Source organism: Microtus oregoni, unplaced genomic scaffold, assembly GCF_018167655.1.
Source record: "Microtus oregoni isolate MIOR12 unplaced genomic scaffold, Mior012 000086F_ref0000336, whole genome shotgun sequence".
In the NCBI taxonomy this organism is placed as follows: Eukaryota; Metazoa; Chordata; class Mammalia; order Rodentia; family Cricetidae; genus Microtus; species Microtus oregoni.
The window spans coordinates 2,483,734-2,501,151 of NW_024544552.1; the positions used below are offsets into that span (position 1 = coordinate 2,483,734).

General features: G+C 47.4%; 1 protein-coding gene across 1 annotated transcript in view; it reads right to left on the reverse strand.

Annotated features, from left to right (window-relative positions):
• Positions 1-17,418, reverse strand: part of Cfap45 (cilia and flagella associated protein 45) — a 33,607-nt gene that overhangs the window by 11,001 nt on the left and 5,188 nt on the right. Inside the window, exons 3-8 of the mRNA XM_041643448.1 lie at positions 12,858-12,920; positions 6,757-6,882; positions 4,857-4,999; positions 2,563-2,707; positions 2,049-2,219; positions 840-1,018 (exon numbers count right to left, since the gene is read on the reverse strand). Of these exons, the coding sequence (XP_041499382.1) occupies positions 840-1,018; positions 2,049-2,219; positions 2,563-2,707; positions 4,857-4,999; positions 6,757-6,882; positions 12,858-12,920 (827 nt within the window). The remainder of the gene's footprint in view (positions 1-839; positions 1,019-2,048; positions 2,220-2,562; positions 2,708-4,856; positions 5,000-6,756; positions 6,883-12,857; positions 12,921-17,418) is intronic.

The window sequence follows — 17,418 nt, forward strand, 5'->3', positions numbered from 1 at the left end:
TCTAGCATTTAACAAGCTTCTGGAATGCAGCTTTCCCCCAAGTCTAATGATGTGGGAAGGCGGCTTCCTCCCCCAGCTTCACAGGGCATTGTAGAGTTTCAAAGCCCAGGATCTCGAGTTCCTTTAGTGCCTCTCCTCTGTTATCTCCCAACTCTCATGCCTACTCTGCCCACTGTCTTTTTGTGTACATTCTTACACTGAAGACTCTCAGCTGCTGATAGACAGGGCTGAACCCCGAGCTCCGCTCAGCAAAGCCCTCCTCTCAATAGTAAATACAGGGCTACTCCATCTACAATCAGTGCTTCCTGCCAAGTGATTGCAGGGTGCTGGAAGGGTAACATCTAGAGCCTATGGCCTGAGTAAAGGCTGCAGGAATGGGAGAAGACAAGGCAAAGATATGAATCAAGGAGAAATGTTCAACTCATATTCAGATGCTGAATGCTTCGTATGACAGATGATGTAAGGAGGGGCAGAAGGAGTTGCCTGGAAAGAGGGTGTGAGATCAATCAGTGTGAAGATCAGGTCAGGACACTAGAGCTGCCTAACATGGCAGAGCGTTCCTTCATTAGGTCTGCTTATAATGACTTTGTAGATATTGGGAGAGGAAAGCAGAGTGGATGACAGGAAGCACTAAGAACGGACACAGAATTGGAGTCTACAGAGTAGCACCCATTACAGTCCTGTAAATAAGCTTTCCAGGTTGTATGATTCCCTGTAGATGAGAGACATTGGAGCCTCACTACCACCTCCCAGGTCTTCCCTTTGCTGGGCCACCTGGATCTGAAGATACACGGGAAGGACTTAGGAAGGGGACCTGCCAAACTCACATCTGCACCTACCGTATTCTTTCCTCCTTCCTCTTCTTTTCCTGATCCTTCTGCCTTTGGAGGGATTTCTGCCGGTCTTCCTCCATCATCTGATCCAACCTCTTCTCCTCCTCTTCCAGCTCCTTTCGTATCTGCTGCTTCTCCAGGATCTGGGCATCCCGGATTGCGTGGCACTTGGCATTCAGAATAATCTAGGGAGTGAGGGAAAAGATTGTGGCATTAGGCCCTGCGGAGTAAGGTTAAGGAAGGAGGCATTATGTGTGTGTGGAAATCTAAGGGGGCAGAAATGGCAGCAGAATGCTACTGAACGTGCTGGAGATGGGCAGGGTCCATCACAAGCTCAGAGAAAAAGAGCATTTTTTTCACTCACTTCTTAACACAGTATAGCTCAAATATTTATCGGGTTCTTATTAGGCACTAAGGTTTATTCAAGGAGAGACAGCATCACTCAGTATTGTAGAGTTTGAGAGGTGATGGATCAGCCTTCCGAAATATGATGAAGATCATGATATCCACCTACATAAACACACACAAAGTCTCCATGAGACTTTAGCAGTTCCTTTGCAGGGACCCAGGAACACCATGTTATGCTTAGGGGACTCAAGATCGTTGAGCAGAAATCAAACCACTAGGTTTTTTTTTTTTAATCGAGAAGAACCCAATACGACATAAAAGAAATGAAAAATCACGGTGTAAAGACCCAGAATATAAGAGCTTTGGGAAAATAAAAGCAGGTATGAGTGGAGAAGATTTAATACCTAAGAGATGGGAATCAGAGATGAAGGGGTTGGGGAGTCAATAAGAGAACCACACACAAATGAATTACAGAATAGAATTGCAAATGAGCCCCTGATCTTTATGCTTTCTGCTAAAAGGAGCACTCTGGGCACATCAAAAAGAGTCCGATTGTCTGCACCACCATCGGGGCCAGACTTGAACTACCAGAATAAAAATAAAAGCAAGATCCTTATCAACCCCAGCTCACAAAGGCTGTCCTACATCTTGGCTTATTTAACACCGTCAATAATTCTGCTGTGTAGTGTTGCCGTCACTATTTTACACATGGACTCATTGAGGCTCTGGGAGGGCAAGTGACTTGCTCCAGTCAACCAGCAAGCAGGTCAGTCCTCCTCCTCCTGCCAGCCCCGCCCACAGCAGTCCCCCACTGAGTCCAGCAAGAGGGAGTGGCAGTGAGTCCTCAGATAAAAGGAAGAGACCCACCTTGCTCATGTCCTTAAGCTCCTCCTCCTGCTCCATGCGAAGCTTGTTGGCTCTCTGCAGAAGGTTCTGGGCCCGCTCCTTGGCCACCTCCTCCAGGTCACTCAGCTTCTTGTTGTTGCTCCAGGCCATTTCTTTCTGCTTCATGATCTTCTTGCGGATTGTCACTGCTTCCTAAGGGACACCAGCCTGCATTGGCGGGGGGTTATGCCCTGTGAACTTGTCTGCCACAGGTAACCTGGGAAGATTTTCGCCTCAGTCCATCACTGTATCGCAGCCGAGAGGTTTCACAGCCCAGCTTTGCTCTTTCTCCCAGTGGCCCACATAGCCCTCCTGTATCTCAGGGGTTTCCTTCCAGTCTTCCTTGTCCAACATCTTTCATTTAAATGCACATGCACACCTTATTTTAGCATGCCTTAACTGGGTTTATCCCCTCTGGGACGAGAAGCTGGCCTCCCCCTATACTTTCCTACCCTGCCACCCCTCCACCAAGCACAAGGCTATGAAGGTGAGTTACCAAGATGGCTTCCTTCTCCTTCTTGAAGGCCTGCTCTTTGGCCTCCAATTCTTCTTTGGTCAGGACTTGGGATGCCCATTTGATCCGCTCAAATTCCTCAGGGCTGATGATTAGGGATTCCCCAGAGGGGTCCTCTGTAGGAACACTGACACAGGAATGACCAGGGTTAGGGAGGAGAGCAGGCTCCAAGCTCCCACGCTCTCTTCTCCCCATACTATGCTGAGGGAGGAGAGTCAACAACTTCATGGACCACTGGAGTGAAGGGTTTCAGGTAAGAAGTAAGTGATGCTGCAGATTAAAAAGAGACATTTTACACCTTTCTCTCTATGATCTGTCTCATATGCTGCATTCTCTGTGTAACTGTCCAGGACCCTTCCTTGTGTTTATGTATGGCCATGCTGCCCCTAACATTTCCCTCTGAACCCCACCACATTCCGACTCCGTTTTACTGCCCACATCAGGACCAACGGCGCAGGGCGTGTTTCAAGCTTCTTCAGGATGAAGCTCTATCTTAACTACATCGGTGACCTTAATCTCTGACCCAGAGTTTGGTACTTAGCACTCACAATAAAGCTGCTGAGTTGAACTTTGAAAACAGATTATTCCCGATACATAAAGTATAAGGGAATGCTCAGCGAGGTTGAAATGGATGCTGGTGGGAAATCTAAATCTTCCTGCCCATCCAGCCTAGATAGAAGCTTTGAACCCTAAATATTAATTAAAAACTCTGATCGACAGCTGCTGGAGACATGTCTCTTGAACTCTCCTTGTAGCTACCCAAACGCATTCAACAAACCTATAGCTAATTATAATGATTAGAAACAAATAACATACATTACGGGTGGGGGAGGGAGCAGCTGAGAGGTGGGAATAAGGCCGCTTCTGGGCGAGGTCATTTAACAGGGGCATGGCCAGAAGACACAGATGATCTGAGGCCAGACGTGAAATCTCCTCTATTAAAACTAGTGGGGGTTGTCCAAGAAGTAGATTTACAGATTAGTCAAGGTCCTACACTACACCAAGTAGTGTGGCCCCAAACATCCGAGGGTGTGAAAGGACCAAGAGCAACCTGGATCTATGACAGTGGACCGGAAACACCACCAGTGTCTGCAGAGAGACCACTCCAGGAAGCAGCACCAGCCCTCTGAAGGCTACTGCCCACATCAGGCTGTCAGATGCTCAGGCTGGCCAGTCTCAGCCAGACAAAGGCTGTAGTCAATCCCAGCTCCTTCACTGGGATCCAGCTGTGTCTCTTCTGCTTAAGCCATGAGTCAAGGGCTTCAAATTCTGGGAACTGACGTCATTCGTCATTCAGCAATGGAGCCAGAGTGGTAGGAATGGGTAGAGAGTGTGAAGCATCAAACACAGTGCTAAATCACCAAACACAGCACTGGCTCCTGGCACTTAGGAGGAGTCCAATGGCGCTGCTCCAGACAGGCAGTAAGACTGATGTAACCCCAGAGGAACCTGGAGAGGCCCTGTGAATTTCCTCTGATAGCCACACAGTCTGGGAAGGAGCCAGGGTGCTAATTAGGCATCTGCTCAGTTTCCCTTCGCGTTGGATTTCTGATGGAGGCAGAAGGAAGTGACTCATCTGCTTCACTTCCCTTCGCCGCATGCACTGCTGAAGACCAAGAAGCATTACCCCACTCGGCCAGTTACTTTTAGAGCCCAAAGCTCATCCTAAAAAAGGGAGGAGAGAGAAACTTTGGAGTGAAGGGCAGTGTACTGGTAACCACGAAGGGGAAAAGAGAAAGGCCAAGAAGGAGAAGAAGGAACTCTCAAACAACACATCGTGGTTCTTTTCTCTTTCACATGTAGACGTGTGCACGTCCGTACGTTCATGCCTGCGATCATGGAAATGGAGGACTTTAAGGAAGGAAGAAATTTTAAGTAGAAGAAGGGAACTATGAGAATATTGGCATGTATGTGTCATGATAGCAGAACAGGACTATTAGGAGGAGGAAGGGGACGCTGAAGAAGGGAAGAGGGAGGACAGGAAGGCACTGGGGAAAGGACAAATAAGAACAAAGTATACAGATATAAGAAAATGTCACAATGAAACCCATTTATGTGCATATTAACCAAAAAAAAGATTTAAAAAATATCTATACAGGGCAAGCAAAACAAAACAAAACAAAACAAAAACCTAAAAAGTAAAAGAAAAGAGGAGAGGAGTGACTAGGAAGGCTGCTGGAATCGGGTTGGCTGGATGGCCCAGCCTGGTTTCCCCATCACCCTGCGCAGAGGCACTGGCTGAGCCCAGAACCCAGGACTAGGCCGTGGGGACTCACATGAGCTCTCGGACCATGTCTCGGGTGATGAGCTGGATTGTCTCTGGCTTGTGGTCCAGACCCAGAGCAGTGAGAGTTTTCCGAACAGCATGCTTATCACGGAGCAGCACGATGGGGCTGTCGCTCCTGCCCTGGGGTGCAGGCTACAAGATCAGAAAGGAAGACTTTGAAGCAGGTCACTCCACTTCCCACTGACCCATCCTAACCTCAGGGGTAGCTTCCCTGGGGCTTCCACCCCATTCAGCCATGGGGGTGCCAAGGGGATCTGGCTCTGATAGAAACTGCTGGACATCAAGGCTAGGGCATTGAGGTGCCTTCTATTCCCCTGGCAGGCATTCCTCTTGAGGATGCCAGAGACTGTGCCAAGGAGTGGGGAGGAGAGGGGGGTGACAGCGTGTATCTATCCTTATGTTAAAATGCTTAGAAATGAAAATGAAAATTCTGATGTGTAGTTATCTCTTTATGAACATTTCTGGTCTTGTGAAATTCTTGGACCACAATGAGTTTGAAGCAATACATGTTACAGATTAGTCTACGCTTTAGAATTAGTAATTTGTAATCTTTTCTAATGAATAATGATTTTTTTTAAAAAAAAAAAAAGCCATATTGAGGGAGTTAGACATGCTAAGTGGCCTAACAGGCACCTGCCTTTAAAATCTAAAGTGTTTGGGCCAAGCTTGGTGGCACACACCTGTGATCCCAGCAACTGGGAGGCAGGGGCAGGAGGAAGGCTAGTGTGAAGCCAGCCTAGGCTACACAGCAAGACTCTTAGCAACAGAAAAATGGTTAAGGAGAACACCATTCAGCAAAGTGAGCACAGATCGGGTGTGTGATGGTTTTTTTCAGATCTTTTTCTAACTGTGAAAGAGTTATCGAAAAAATACAATCACCCATTTCAGGGAATTTCTAAACACAGGAAAATGGAGGCGCTATAAAAGCAGTCACTGACACCTGCCTGGTGTCTAGGGGTGTGGCTTGGACTGGTTCGCTTTACACTGTCCCCTGAGCACTGCTGCCATCTGCTGTCCATCTCTGCTTCCGGAAGGGCACGACTCAGTCACGCCACAGGCCACTTCTGCCCCCTACCGCCCACTTCCTGGACTCTCTTCTACCCAGGAGGCCAAAGAACTTCTTGGGGCCAGGGCACGACTAGTCCTGGAGCACTTGGCCATTTCCCACCCTCCTTTGACTAGAAACTTCCGTGAGGACCCTTCCCCTCAAAAAGAGTCTCTAAGGGTAATTATGAAATTGCCTCCTTTTGATTCTTGCCTTTACCAAGGGGAAACCACTGCAGAGTGGAAAATCTTCCAAGGGACCCTCAGGAAAGCCGTCTTCAACACACAGGGAGGCCAACGAAGAGCAGGAACAGACACCAGCTCTCTACTCCCCAGCCCACCTGCGCTTCCAAAAGTATCACTTCTTTCTCCCCTCGGCTCTTCCTCTCTCTTAACCCCTCCCTGCTCGGCTCTCCAAGTCTCACTCTTTTTACCTCCTTCCCATCTTCTGTCACAGGCACCAAAACTGTTCCTAACAACTCGCTACCTCTCCTTCTCTGCACTCCAGGAATTGCCATCATCCTAGTCTGGGTCAGTCTTGCTTGTCTCCCCAAGCTAAGCAACTGTTTTAGTTCAGCACCGGAAGCAGACAAAGGGAGGTTGTTTGTGTTGTTTTGTACTCTGATGCTGTGAAGATGTGGGAATTTTCAGGGGTGAGGAACCAGGTACCCCTGCTTTAGAACATACTAGATGTCAGAGCTGGACAGCTAGGGATGCAGAACTTCCCCCTTTTCCTTTGGGGTGAAATCTCTGTGGCTAGCACAAGCTTCATCCTAAGCAAACTGGTCTAGACCACTGCTGTCTGGGGGCGGCTACCCGTGCGGGACCTGCCAATGATTGGTTACCTTGACACCTCCAAAGAGGCTCTCATCGACCTCCGAGTTCACGGCTTTGGTCCGATAGCGAGTCCTATTCCGCGACCTGTTGGAGGCAGTGGAGGCAGAGCTTGAAGCATCCCCTGTACTTAGTGGCTGCAGGGAGAGACAGAGGATTGGACATCAGTATCCAGTGGCATCCAGACCACAGGCCACAAACATTTCTCTAGCTTGTGATGAGGGCTTGAAGGGTGATTGTGTGGGGAAACCTCTTGCAGAAAGTATTTGTATAGGCCCTGAAATGCAGGGGCACGACATCCGCGTGGGGGACGGGACTCTCTTGACAAGGTGCACCAGCTCTACCAAAGACCATTTCTGTCGTCTTGGGAACTGATGAAGCCAAGTCAGTCACAAGGTACAGATGAAAGGATGGAAGAAAAGACGCCAAGAGGAATAGAGTAACACTGTACCCCATTGCCTGCCCCGCTGTGGCAATTCCCACAAGAATGGCCTTGAGAGGCGGCTGCACGTGCCCTCTTCACTACCGTCTTCTCAGCCAAGCTCTAGGCCCCCTTCACTAAGGACATACCACAAAAGGAAATAAAAGATGTAGACATTCATTGGGTCACGGCTCAGCCTGTGATGACTGACAAACTTTAGGTAGTGGATAAACGATGATTGATTACCCACTACAATCAGACAAAATTAACCACATTGTAATATACACCATACCATTCAATGTGCCCATAGCGTCCTATGTTTGGCAGATTTCCCGACACTCCCCCCCCCCCCAGGCACACACCCACCCACTAACAACTGTGAGAGACAAAGCTCATTCCCAACAACAAAAGCTGCACACATCCTGTATGCCTTCCTAGTCAAACAGGGGACCTAAGCTGAGCCAAGAAGATGCCCCCGACCTGACAGTGGCTAGAGAACCGGTGATGCAAGGCCCAGAACAAGCAAAGCCTTTCTGACACGCATGGCGAGAGCAGCCACAGTCAGCATCTGGGGCGACGCTGATAAGGACACCACCAGCACGCAAAGCTAGCACTGCTGGGGAGCACGCGCCAGAGCAGTTCCCGGTCTTGATTTTGGCCTTGGTTACAGCTGAAGAGGCACCCTCTGTTCCTATTTTCCAAACCTGGCTTCCCGCTGGAGCAAAATCAGCGGGCTTTCCTAAATCCTCTCAGGGTGTTCCATCCTACTTAAACAAGAGTTCTCATTCTGCTGCTTACACCCAAGAGCCCAGCTAATCACAACCTCCAGTCCCAGCGGTCAGTCCAGCTTTGGCTCGGCCCCTAAGAGTAGCTATCTGCATCCAGGAAGCCGGTTCGGCAAGGACTTCTGGATAACGGTAGCCTTAATCTAAGGCTGATTCATACATTACTTTGGAGGAGCCCACACCCGCCTCGACAAAGCGCTGTAAGCTGAGATATCTTGGGGAAATGGTCTAGACACACTGAGTCCCTCCAAGTCTGGGAATCAGAAGCCACCAGGGGGATGGAGTAAACAGAGACGTGGACTTCGCAGTCCAGTTCAGCTCACTAAACACTGGCCAGTGTTTTACAAGCCCTCAGTGAGCTGCCGTTACCAATAAGTCCGCCTTCCAGTCCCTGTAGCACCTGCGTCAGGGTTTTACCCTAAACTGGGCAATCATTCTCTGGCTGGCTCTCTACCAAACAATGAGAACAGCTGGGTGTGCCTTCGCCTCACTGCCTGGCACCGCTAGCATAGGCTTACAGAGGGAGCCCCCCCACCCCCTTTATGTTTTCATGACAGCAGAACAGACAAGCTTGGATTTATTGAAAGGTAAATATGGTAGCCCCAGCCAGGTAATGGTGGTGCATGCCCAGAACTTGGGAGGCAGAGGCAGGTGGATCTCAATGAGTTCAAGGCCAACCTGGTCTTCAAAGCGAGTTCCAGGACAGCCAGAACTGTTACACAGAGAAACCCTATCTCAAATATATATATGGCAGCCCCAAAGATGTCACATAGCAGCCTCTGGCTGTTAATTGGTGGCAATGAGGAACATGCTCCCATTTCCACTGAAAATAGAACAAGAGAAATGAACAGAAACTTCAGGAGATAGGCTAAGCATGGTGGGGGAGGGAGGAAGGATAACAAAGGGTGGGGTTTAAGTTCTCTATGTGATTAAGGAAAAAGTGCAGGACCTGGCACAGAGTAGGAACCCAACTTACATGTGATGCAAAACAAGGAAGGATATTAAACAGTGACCTCGCAAGGAGTCTAGACCAGACTGAGACGGGTGTCTCTGGGAAATGCTTGTCTGACTCCAAGCCACTCCGCCATTCCACGTTTTCCAGGTCACGTATGCGGTCTGCACTGTGGATAATAATGTATATGAAAGGGCTCCGGAGTACAGATGGAAAGTATTATTATTGTTTTCGCATCTGTTTTCCTGTTTCTTTTCAAGGGCTCCTTGTGTGTGGCATTGTGCACCAGACTATAGGTCCCTCAAGGCAGGGACTGTCTCCCCTTTCCTGTGTCCTTGGTACCCAGGTTGGAGGAAGTCACCACAGGAAATAATCCACTGGCTGAACCTAGAAGTCGGAACAGAGGAAGGAAAGCAAATGACCACAGAAAAAATAGCCACTGAGCAGGCCCAGGGGAAGCTATGAGCACTAGTGTTGGGTATCTAAAAAACCCTCATTTAAGAACCGCTGACTTTGAAGCCACAAACCTTACCCCAGGGCTAGAATAACCAATTTTGCCAAGAGTAACAAGAACTAGGGAGGTCACTGTGTAAACACACTAGGAAAAAAAAATGAAGAACCAAGCAGAAATGGAAAGTTGGATCCCTCTGGTCTGGAGGCAGTAGCCAAGTGGTCCTCTTAGGAGGTAAAGGGTTGGTTTTATTTCTTGCGTGACCAAATAAATATCCCCACAACTCCGAGCTGTGGCTAGGCAGGAGCTGCCTGCCCCTGCTTGGAAAGAGACAGTGTTGGAAGGAAAAGCAGTTGGCTCCAGCTGCCAACAGCTGAGAAGTGGTGGTGGCGGGGGGGGGGGGGGGGGGTAGCGATGGGGAAGACAAAGATTGATCAGGAAACAGATAAACATACAGGCCCTGCATTAATATGCTGATTGTGGTAATCCAGCAGCCCCTTTCTATTTGTAAACCATCTCGTCCCAGGAGCATGAGAATCTGTTCCAAACAAGGGTGCACTAATGGAGCCGCTGAGGCAGAGAGATTAAGTCAAAAGGACAGAGTTTAAATAGGGAGATCTCCATAATATACGAATGTTGCATGGGACAAGCCTCTTGTTCATCCCGGCAGCCCAGAACCGAAATAATCACACAGAAACTGTATTCAATAAATCACTGCTTGACCCATTAGCTCTAGCTTCTTATTGGTTAACTCCTACATCTTAATTTAACCCATTTCTATTAATCTGTATATTACCACAAGGTCGTGGCCTACTAGCAAAATTCCAGCATGTCTATCTCCGGCGAAGGATCCATGGTGTCCCCCTGACTCTGCCTTCCTTTCTCCCAGCATGCCATTTATTTCCCCCACCACCTACCTAAGTTCTGCCCTATCAACAGGCCAAGGCAGTTTCTTTATTCATTAATAGTAATCACAGCACACAGAGGGGACTCCCACATTATATGAAGTCTTTAAGAAACATGTCTTTTTCGATAAGATAGGGAGGAAGATGTGAGAGGAATGGGGGAGGGGGCGTGAAATGACTAAACCTCATTATATAACTATAAAACTGTCAAAATTTTATTGACGAAAAATACATTCTAAGAAATATGTAAGTACTCCTGTGGAAATATTGGTAGAGAGGGCTGGCTTAGTTGCAAAATGCTTGTTGCACAAAAGCGTGAGGGCCTGAGTTTGGCTCTCTGATGCTCAGGTAAAAGCCAAGCATAGCATCGCACATCTGTGATTCTGCCCCCCTCCCGCCTGCACTTCAGGTGGATATTACCACCTGAAGCTGTTTCTCTTATTGAGTAATTTTCTGCAACGAGTAGGTAACTATTTAATGATCAAGAAACCTAACAATAAAATAAAAACAATAGCAAAATAATCTTCCTAGGCCGGGCGGTGGTGGCGCACGCCTTTAATCCCAGCACTCAGGAGGCAGAGGCAGGCGGATCTCTGTGAGTTCGAGGCCAGAGCTAGTTCCAGGATAGGAACCAAAAGCTATAGAGAAACCCTGTCTCGAAAAATCCAAAATAATAATAATAATAATAATCTTCCTAGGTGAAAACCAAGTATAACTGTGGGACAGGCACCTGATTTTGAAGGCGAGATAGTGCAACCCCTAAAACATGAACTCAGTTTTGTTTATATAGATGGTGGGATCTGGGGTATTCGGCTTAAATTCAGCAAGCCAGTGCTAGCAGGGACTGGAATGGGTTGGTGTGGAGTTTCCCTGACGTAAGTCCAACACCTGTCAACTGAACAAAGACAAAGACAGACTCATTCTTAGATGTCCTTTCTACTCTGAGAGCTAGTTCCTCTTACAGACAGACAACAGGGGCTGGCAAAGTTAGACTTCAGATCCTTTTCCATAGACTTGGCTACTAAGGAAGGAAGAACTCCCACACACATCAGGCCCCTTGCTTTCCACACTGAGTGATCCAGCCGATTGTCCTCTATTTTTAAGTGGACAAGATTGCCCATCTGCGGAGGATCGCCTAAACATTACAGCAGAGTTGGCACTGAGGCTCCTGCCCCTCCCTCTAGAGGATGATATCAATTATTTTCTTTTGAAGTGATTAATAGCCTGTCTATGATTCTCCCTGCCACCACCTCTTCTCATTCCTCCATGCTCTCAAAAAAAAAAAAAACCCACAAAACAACAACAACAACAAAAAAAAACTTTTGTGAGTAGCACTATAGACACACACACTCACTCATGCGCACACTTGGCGTGCTGGGGATTATTCTAACCCATTATCTTCCCAACATATCTCTATACCCATTCCTATCTAAAGAATTTTATAAAGGTCAAGTAACTCAGCCAGAACTTTGTCCCGAATGGTCTTTGGGTGGGAATCTCTGGGCTTTGGGAGCTATGCAGCCCACGTGTCTAGCTAGTCCAGTTGGAACTTACTGATTCATGAATACTTGGGGAAAGGATACTTTTAAAACAGGAGCCACGAGTTAACATCTAGCACTTGTCCTTAGATATCAGGCACGATGTCAGGTCATCTCACACTCACACACACACACACACACACACACACACACACACACACACTGTTGAGCTGAGAGGAGACATCAAATAAAATGTACAACTGAAAGGCTGAAAGGGATCCCCATCGCTCCATTTTGGAGGGTCCCCAAAAGTTGGCAACTTGAAGACTTACTTCCTTCATAATAAACCAGCTTCTTCTGAAATCCACAAAAGCAAGGCAGCCTCTGAGCCTAAAGTGTGTCCACAAATACAACACAATTACCCCACTTAGCCACCCAGGTTGCCAGACGTTCTAAGTAAGTTCCAGTAACTGTATGCTCTAACACCTGTCCGCAGCCTCCCCTTAACCCCTCAGAACCAACACGCTCAGGCCCAGGCTTTCATGGCTCCTACCAGGTCTCGCTGGTCTTCTCAATCTACGGCCATGGCAGCTCAAGGAATCTCAGGACTGTCCGGCTTATCCCCATCATTCCCCAGGACTTTGTAAACCTCGACACTCATTCATCTGTTCGTTCGTTCATTTACTCAGCAACCTATTCATTCATTCACAAATGCTTACGGCGTGCCCACCGAATGATCCTAAACCATTCTCACACAAGCGAGAGCCGAGGCTCTTCTGGAACATTTGGGTGCCTTTCCTGTGATCACTGATGAGCCGCATAGTGGGTCGCCGAGCCCATCATCTGGCCTTCTTGTCGGAGCTTTTCTCCACATCACATCCCACAACCCAAAGGACCCAGCCCAATGGACGGGGAAAGATGCAGCACACCCCCTGTTCAACCCCACCCGAGGTTGCCAGCCAGTAAGTCTCTTGAATCCGCCTCTGGACTTCCTTTACTCGGTTTCCACTGTGGTCCTGTCCTCCCTCCCAGAACTTCCTGTCCTCCCCAGCCTCTCAGAGAAATCCCCAGCTTTCCCAATCCACTTCAGGACTCAGGAACTATAGCCTCAGAGCCTCACCATCTCGGCCACCGCTTCAGCTGCAGGCGCTTTCACCAGCTCCGCGGGAGCTGACGCGTTACCCTAGCAACCAAGAACCCGCAGTTCGCGGTTTAGCCCTGCCCCCTGTCCCGCCCCTTCCAATTCCTGGGACAGTCACAAGGTAGTTTAAAAGCAGGAACCCTTTCCCTCAAGCTTTTCCAGCCCTACAGAGGATCAGGAATGAGGCTCTTGAACGTTGAGACCCTTGGATACGCCCCTAACGTCCACTTTGGCTTTCCTTCAGTTTAAGTCAGGCTCAAACTTTAAAGGACCTACTTTCCATGGGCCCAGGAGGGCTCAACTATAACGGAGCCCAACAGCCAGGCGGATAGTGGTTTTCCCTCACAGACCCTTCCACCCACCCTAGGTTACCATGGTTACTGCTACGGGTTTCCAGGAGGAGCCAAACCAAACCTGATGAGAGTTCAGGCTGCTGAGAAGCGAGCAGCATTAAACCAAACAAATTTCACAGTAGGAGGGACTCTGACTAGACCAAGGAACGACCTAGCCCTGAAGACGTGTAGGTAGTCTCACGAGCTCTGAGATCCGTGGAGAGTTTACTGAAACCACAGGAGTCTGAGACAGGAAGTTCAAAACCTGCCTCGGCAACATTATAGCACGCTCCATCCAATAAATACGTAAGTCCTACCTAAACCGCGTCAAAACCCATAGCTCCGGCGTAGGCGGCCTGCCTTTCACCTACTGTGAATGTTTTCAGGAGCTTAAGATTCACCCAGTTTGGTCTTGTTCCCCCATGCCTCGTCATCTGCAGGACGGAACTGAGTTGACCTGGGATCCTGCATGCCCCACACCTCACAAAATCGCCCACCAACCAGGTGAGGGCTTTTTTGTTTTGCTTTGCTTTTTGTTTGTTTGTTTCTCAGAGTTTTATTTTCTGAGCTCTGGGTCTCTCTCCAAGCCTCCAAATCTCCCTCCAAACTCTGACCCTTAATCCAACCTAAGCATCGGAAAACTGTTGACAAGCCCTGGGGAGTGGAGGAAGGAAGACAGGGCCAACTACCCACCCACCCCCCACCCCCACCTCCACCACTTCCACCCCCACCACTTCCACCACCTCCTTCTCCTCCTCCTCTTCCACCACCACCCACCAATTCTACCCACTGCTGCTGCTGCCTCTGCTGCTGCTTAATCCAAAAAGCTGCAGCGTTCATTCCCTGGATTCTTCCACTCTTATCTCCTTTGGAATCCAATTAGTAACCACACCTCCCTGAGGTAGCTATTAGCCCCCACCACCACCAAAGATGAAAGTCAGGCCGAGAGACGCTACTGCAAAACAAGGCATGTGTTCCTTTCACGACTCAGACTGCCAGCTAAAGGGAAGGTGTAAAGGCAGGGAGGGGTGGTGACAGAGTGCGCCCTAAGGAAATCACGCCCCAGTGTTGCCTCTGAATGTGCCTCACAGTGAACAGTGCCTTGCTCCAGGCGCTTAAGGCTCATAGCAAAGCCCTGAGCAATACGTCTGCTTATTCATGTATTTGTGCAACGTCAGTTGATTTAAAGAAACATTTATTCTGGATTCCATGACACATGATGGTGTGGTTTCCATCACTTGCATGTACAGTTAAGACTCTCCTTTAATAGGAAAGCTTCCTAGAACGCTCCTCCCACCAGGCTACTAAGTCAACCTATTGGACATCCAGGCTGCAAGTTATCAGCCATAGTCTCCATATGGTTGTGTTGTGAGGCCTGATGCAACAATCCAAAAATGGGGTGGGGGGGGCAAGGTTGGGAATGAACAAAGCCAGAAGCCAGTCTGTGAAAACTATTCCTCTAAACCATCAGTGCTGTAAAGCCGTAAACATGGGCATGGGAAGCTGGATCATTGGATAAAACGGTGCCACACAAGCCTGAAGAGCAGAGTTCAGTTCCTGAAAATCCACATAAATTCCTGATGGGCAGGGCAGGTATGACAGTCCCTAATCTCAGGAGGCAGAGATGGGCTCTCAGAGCAAGATGGCTTCCTAGATTAACAGAATCAGCAAGTTCTGGGTTTAAGTGAGAGACCTTGCTTCACTATATAAAAAGGAGAGACTGAGGAGGATAACCAACACCAACCTCCAGTCTCTGCACGCATGCACACTCACGCAGTGTATCTGAACACATATGTAAGCACACATACACACAGGCATGCACACTCATGCAGTGTATCTGAACACATATGTAAGCACACACATGCGCGCATGCACACTCATGCAGTGTATCTGAACACATATGTAAGCACACATACACACATGCATGCACACTCATGCAGTGTATCTGAACACATATGTAAGCACACATACACACATGCATGCACACTCATGCAGTGTATCTGAACACCTATGTAAGCACACATACACACATGCATGCACACTCATGCAATATATCTGAACACATATGCAAGCACATGCATGCACACTTATACAATGGAACTGAACACACATGCAAGCATACATACATGCATACACACCACACACACACAAGTAAAAATAGGACAAAATGTTAAGTGGGGATTCCACTTATATTAATTTCTAGTAAAAACCAAAGTTCTTTGTGTCTAAAAAGAGACACAACAATATAACATATATCGTTATATGTACATCATATGGTTCATTAGAGAAAAGCTGCCCTCAGGGCACTTGGCTACTTGTGTTTCTCCTTCGCTGATGTTTTCTCTTTGCATTTCCTTATTACAGTTCCTGAAATACACCTGTCACCCGGATTTTCCCACACATAATAAGGCAGGCAGTGTTCTCATTTTAAAACTACCTAAGTCCTGCGTATTAGTTTTCCACAGCTGCTGTAACAAATCACTATGAATTTAGTAGTTTAAATAACCACGAATTTATTACAGTCTTAGTTTGATGTGGGTTTCACTGGGCTAAAATCAAAGTATCAATAGGGATGCCTTCCTCTTAAAGGTTCTGGTGTTTCTAAGGCTGCCCCTTTCCCTTGGCCCATGACCCCTTCCACTCTCCACAAAGGCAACATTGTTGACTGTTTCCAGAAATTCTGCAAGTCACACCTCCCTCTTCTGGGGAAAGGTTTTCAGGACGCTGTCCACCCAAAACCAGTGAAGATCACCCCCATCTCAGGCTCCCTAACTTCATCATTTCTGCAAAACTTCTTTTGCCATGAAAGTTAGTATTCACAAGTTGTGGGGATAAAGAGTTGGACAGCTGGGCAGTGTGTCAGAAAGGTGTGTTTCATTCTGCCTACCACACCGTGAAATACAGCAAGGATATTTTAAGGACTCTCTGACATATTTTCTTCTTAAAATTTTTTGAAGACTTTTCTTATTTATTTTCACGTGCATGAGTATTATATGATTGTTTGTGCAATACACGCCTGCAGTAGCCCTGGGGGCCAGAAGATGGCATTGGATCTCCTGGAACTAGAGTTACGATCTGCTCTGTGGGTGCTGGGAATCAAACCTGGGTCCTCAGGAAGAGCAGTCAGTACTCCTAATCACAGACCTATTTCTCCATACCTTGCAATATACTTCCAAAGATTTGAAAAATAAAATAAAATTAATTGAAAATACTGAATCATTGAATAGGCTGCTTTAAACCCTGTTGGAATTTATTTATATTTTAATTTGGAGCTTCTTTTTTTCTTGAAAATAATTTTTAATAAAATATATCCTGATGAGAGTTTTCCCTCTCTCACTCCTCCCAGATCCTTCCCACTTCCCACCACCCTTCCAACTCCACACTTTATTTCTCTCTCTCGTTAGAAAACAAGTAAATATAATAAATAAATAAATAAAATAAAAAAGGAAGAAAGAAAAAGCATGAGAAACACTCATGTACACACACACTAAAAAAATAAATAAATAAATAACAAAACTCAGCTGGGTGATAGTGACACACACCTTTAATCCCAGCACTTGAGAGGCAGAGACAAGGGCAGGTAGGTCTCTATGAGTTTGAGACCATTCTGGATTCCAGAATTCATGAATTCCAGAACAGCCAGGATTGTTACACAGAGAAACCCTATCTCAAAACAAAAACAAAACAAACCAACAAACAAAAATCAGAAACCATAACATGCAAGCAAAAGACCAGCAAGGAGGTAAAATGTCCAAATATGAGACCAAAAAAAAAACAAAACAAAAAATGTCATTGAGTTCATTTTGTGTTGGCCATCTAGTGCTGGACCTGGGGCCTGGCCTTCCGAGTGATCTGTATGCCCAATGAGACTCTAATGGAGAAAATAATTGTTCCTTTATGACCGGCGGTCAACTGGAGATAGCTTCTTAGTTAAGGATGGGAGTTCATGTCCTCTTCCCACACTTGGCTTGGACCTGTGCAGATCCTGTGTTCACTGCCACAGTCTCCATGGGTTCGTACTGCGTCAGTGCTGTTGTGTCTGGAATATATTCTTTTCTTGGTGGGAGCTCATACGTGCGTCAGTCCTGTTGTGTCTGGAAGACACTGTTTCCTTGGTGTGAGTTCATGCGTGCGTCAGTCCTGTTGTGTCTGGAAGACACTGTTTCCTTGGTGTGAGTTCATGTGTGCGTCAGTCCTGTTGTGTCTGG